This window comes from Oncorhynchus clarkii, chromosome 2 (genome assembly GCF_045791955.1).
Source record: "Oncorhynchus clarkii lewisi isolate Uvic-CL-2024 chromosome 2, UVic_Ocla_1.0, whole genome shotgun sequence".
NCBI classification, from domain to species: Eukaryota; Metazoa; Chordata; class Actinopteri; order Salmoniformes; family Salmonidae; genus Oncorhynchus; species Oncorhynchus clarkii.
This window is the reverse complement of record NC_092148.1, coordinates 81507192-81512058: the sequence shown is the minus strand read 5'-3', so window position 1 is coordinate 81512058 and position 4867 is coordinate 81507192. Positions and strand designations below refer to the sequence as shown.

At 42.1% G+C, this 4867-nt stretch overlaps 1 protein-coding gene across 1 annotated transcript; it reads left to right on the top strand.

The window, feature by feature from the left end:
* The first annotated feature begins 602 nt into the window (after window positions 1-602).
* On the top strand, window positions 603-4867 carry LOC139382760 (developing brain homeobox 1b). Its single transcript, XM_071126899.1, has 4 exons — window positions 603-969; window positions 1173-1277; window positions 4186-4388; window positions 4550-4867. Exons 1-4 carry the CDS (start codon window positions 603-605, stop codon window positions 4865-4867), a joined length of 993 nt encoding a protein of 330 aa, XP_070983000.1.

Genomic DNA, 4867 nt, shown 5'->3' with positions numbered 1-4867 from the left:
CGGATAATATTTACAAATAATTACAATTATGGCATTGCATCCTAATAGAAATGAGGCAATCACCATACATATTCTCAAAGTTCCTCCCACAAGCCCGAAACTAACGACATTATGCTGTTATATGCTCAAATTCATTTAAAATACACTTTTTTAATAAACCCTCTATTCACAGACAAACGTTGTGGAGTCCTTTAAAATAGCCTTTAATTAGTCTCTGTGTGCTGCCACCGTTATCACAGTGAAAACTATACCAAAAAGTGGTCAGTGTGCAAAATTGATGACTACACTTTCTTTGTTAAAAGGACATTGTCTAGCGCTTGCTTATGAAGTCTAATCCAATCATAAATTGCTTCTTCGAACCAATCAGCATGCACTGAATTTCCCCTGAAAGAAACTCACGTCGAGAACTTTGTTGAACTTCATTGTTTGACTGTCAGTTTCGAAAAGGCTTTGCTAACGGTCCACTATAAAAAGCTTCTTCTAAATGGAATGGTCAGAAGAGAACTGTGAGTCTTTCCACTTGGATCCTATAGGCCACGGAAACTCATTCAGTGAGAAAGGGCTCTTTACAATTACTTTTCCTTATCCACCCAAAAGGAGCAATGATGTTCCCTAGTGCACTTGCGGCTCCCGATATGTACCCCAGACTACTTCGACCGCCGGCAGCTCACTCTCTGCCCCAGTCCTTGCATTCAGCGTTCGCCGCCCACTCAAGCTTTTTGGTGGAGGACCTGTTGCGGATCAGCCGGCCAGTGAGCTACTTGCACCGGACGATTCCGTTACCCAGCGTGTCTCCCCCGGGATCAGGAGCCACCACGCTGACCTGCAGTCACCACACTGACCAAGCTGTCATCACCACTTCAGCACAGACAAGAACGGGCTCTCCTCAGAACCCACTCTCCATCAACAACGACCCTAACTATCTGAAGTTTGGAGTTAATGCCATCCTAGCACCAGAAACGAGAAACGGTAAGATTATTGGGAATGTATAGGCTAATGTAAACTTCATTATTTAGCATTTACAAACAGGACACCTGTTACGCAGGGATGTGAATTTGTGTAATGCATGGATCGAGATTATGAGGGCAGTATCACAACATTTTAGGCCTATATGATTTGACAAAACGAAATTAGTAATTTAATTCAATGTTTTCTTTCATTTTGAATCACAGCATCGTGTACACCTTCAATGCATCATGCCATGCACGGGAAAACCTTCCCTGTGCCATATTTTGACGGATCGTTTCACCCCTTCCTCAGAGCATCCTATTTTCCAGGTAAATCCACTTAATAATCCGATGTCATGCTCCATGTATTCAGCTGATGTCGTTGTGCCTTAAAACAATCTGCCATTGGCTAGTTGAATCTAGAGGAAATACAACCGTTAGTTCAGAGGTTGGAAGCCGAAGAACATCGTGGAATCAGTCTCGCCAATTTGATGCCCTATTTAGCAGAGGCAGGAACTGCTGACATTTTGCACCGGTTCCCCTAATCTACAAATTAGCCGCAATTGTCATGGTCTAAATTTGAGGCGGATCCCCTCTCACAAGGAAGCTGCTTGCGTCTCTTCATTGCTTCTCTTTCCCACCGAGCCAGTGCACTTAGTTACTGATAACTCACAAAGCTTTCAGCACCATGACTAATTGGTCAGCTCCCTCCGGCAGCCACACACATTCTGCTGATAGGCATTTACCAGTCATGGACTAATTCCCCATTAGGGGCTATTCATTATTTCAATATTCTCACAAGACCACATAGAGGGTTATGCATGTTTATGGATCGTGCTGATGTGAAAAATCTAAAGTTAGCTAACAATACAGTGGCTTGCGAAAGTATTCACCCCAGTGGCATTTTTCCTATTTTGTTGCCTTACAACCTGGAATTAAAATAGATTTTTTGGGGGTTTGTATCATTTGATTTACACAACACGCCTACCACTTTGAATACACTTTTTCTGTGAAACAAACAAGAAATAAGACCTTTTGCAGCAATTACAGCTGCAAGTCTCTTGGGGTATGTCTCTATAAGCTTGGCACATCTAGCCACTGGGATTTTTGCCCATTCTTCAAGGCAACACTGCTCCAGCTCCTTCAAGTTGGATGGGTTCTGCTGGTGTACAGCAATTTTTAAGTCATACCACAGATTCTCAATTGGATTGAGGTCTGGGCTTTGACTAGGCCATTCCAAGACATTTAAATGTTTCCCCTTAAACCATTCAAATGTTGCTTTAGCAGTATGCTTAGGGTCATTGTCCTGCTGGAAGGTGAACCTCCACCCCAGTCTCAAATCTCTGGAAGACTGAAACAGGTTTCCCTCAAGAATTTCCCTGTATTTAACGCCATCCATCATTCCTTCAATTCTGACCAGTTTCCCAGTCCCTGCCGATGAAAAATATCCCCACAGCATGATGCTGCCACCCCCATGCTTCACTTTGGGGATGATTTTCTCGGGGTGGTGAGAGGTGTTGGGTTTGCACAAGACATAGCGTTTTCCTTGATGGCCAAAAAGCTCAATTTTATTATCATCTGACCAGAGTACCTTCTTCCATATGTTTGGGGAGTCTCCCACATGCCTTTTACCGAACACCAAACGTGTTTGCATATTTTTTTCTTTAAGCAATGACTTTTTCTGGCCACTCTTCCATAAAGCTCAGCTCTGTGGAGTGTATGGATTAAAGTGGTCCTATGGACAGATACTCCAATCTCCGCTGTGGAGCTTTGCAGCTCCTTCAAGGTTATCTTTGGTCTCTTTGTTGCCTCTCTGATTAATGCCCTCCTTGCCTGGTCTGTGAGGTTTGGTGGGTGGCCCTCTCTTGGCAGGTTTGTTGTGGTGTCATATTCTTTCCATTTTTTAATAATGGATTTAATGATGCTCCGTGGGATGTTCAACGTTTCTGATATTTTTTTATAACGCAACCCTGATCTGGACTTCTCCACAACTTTGTCCCTGACCTGTTTGGAGAGCTCCTTGGTCTTCATGGTGCCGCTTGCTTGGTGGTAGCCCTTGCTTAGTGGTGTTGCAGACTCTAGGGCCTTTCAGAACAGGTGTGTATATATACGTAGATCATGTGACAGGTCATGTGACACTTAGATTGCACACAGGTGAACTTTATTTAACTAATTATGTGACTTCTGAAGGTAATTAGGTGCACCAGATCTTATTTAGGAGCTTCATAGCAAAGGTGATGAATACATATGCACTCACCACTTTTCTGTTTTTTATTTTTTATATATTTTTTTTAACAAGTAATTTTTGTAATTTCACTTCACTAATTTGGACTATTTTGTGTATGTCCATTAAATGAAATCCAAATAAAAAAAATCTATTTAAATTACAGGTTTTAATGCAACAAAATAGGAAAAACGCCAAGGGGATGAATACTTTTTCAAGGCACTGTAGATAGCACAGTAGCCTGGAGTCGTGCAAGTAAAATCTAATGATAGGCTATGGGCCGGTCTAATGCTACAGTGCTCTCTGTTATACAGTATATTTCAAGATTAAGAATATAGGTTTATTTTTTTCCCGAAGTTATAGTGAATTCACACATAAATTGGCTTTCGAATAGCCAACAATAAAGACGATTAAAATAATCTAAAATGGATAAGGTGCAGATCTGGATTTAGAGACAGCTTATTTTGAGAGCAACAAAACAACTTTAGCCTCATAGCTTTTTGTATTTAATGAAAAGGATGTGTGGCAAAAATAGGGCCCAGCCATCAGTATTCTCCAAATGATCTTGGCATGCAGACAGTTGTGATTAGTTTGAAAGTGTAGATCTCTTTTGTTGCAGTAATATATGGCTTTAGCGGCCTGTCCTAAGCCTTTTTTCAGTTAGTTCATTACTACACAATTACCGTTCACGCTTCATTAGCTACTCTATCTTTCATTGGGCCTTTCAAAAGGGATACTCTGCCTTTTTACCATACCAATGCTATAAGGGACCAAGCAATGTGCTAATTAGCTGCTTCGTGCCAATTCACTCAAACGGACTGCATTTCGGATCTTAAAGAGAGACTTTGGTTTAAACTACGAAATAATTATCTCATATGCACCTTTAACCCCTCCACCCACTCGCTGAAGAAAAGGCCAGGCTAGTCTACTTTCACATTCACTTAGCCCGTGTGCGCATTTTCTTGACTGACATGATGCAATGCTAATGGTATGTTGTTTTGAAAAATATTTTAGCATCGTCTTCAGTGGTTCCTATCCCTGGTACCTTTTCATGGCCGCTGGCTGCAAGAGGAAAGCCCAGGAGAGGGATGCTCCGACGGGCAGTGTTCTCTGATGTCCAGCGCAAAGCCCTGGAGAAAATGTTTCAGAAACAGAAATACATCAGCAAACCAGACAGAAAGAAGCTGGCTGCAAAACTTGGGCTAAAAGACTCACAGGTAAAAATGTAAAAGTAATTTAGGCCCACATCAATACAAAACATAATCTTAATATAGGCTAGGCCTATTTTGGGATTATTACTGGTATGTTATACTATTGTTATTAGAATCAACCATTAGGCCTATTAGATAGCCTAATAATATTTAATGTATTTTTCAAGGTGAAAATATGGTTCCAAAACCGAAGAATGAAATGGCGCAATTCCAAAGAGAGGGAGTTGTTGTCGTCCGGAGGTTGCCGGGAACAAACCCTTCCAACTAAAATGAACCCCCACCCGGACCTCAGTGACGTCGGGAAGAAGTCCTGTGAGGAGGAGGTGGATGCGTTCAGGCGGGACAGCCCGCGCTCAGCCTTCTGCCGCTCGCCATCAGAGCGCGAACTTTTGAACAGTGTGGAGTCGCACCTCTCTTCGCCTTGCAACTCCAGCAAGCACTCCGACTTCTCAGAATCAGAGGATGAAGAGATTACAGTGTCTTAG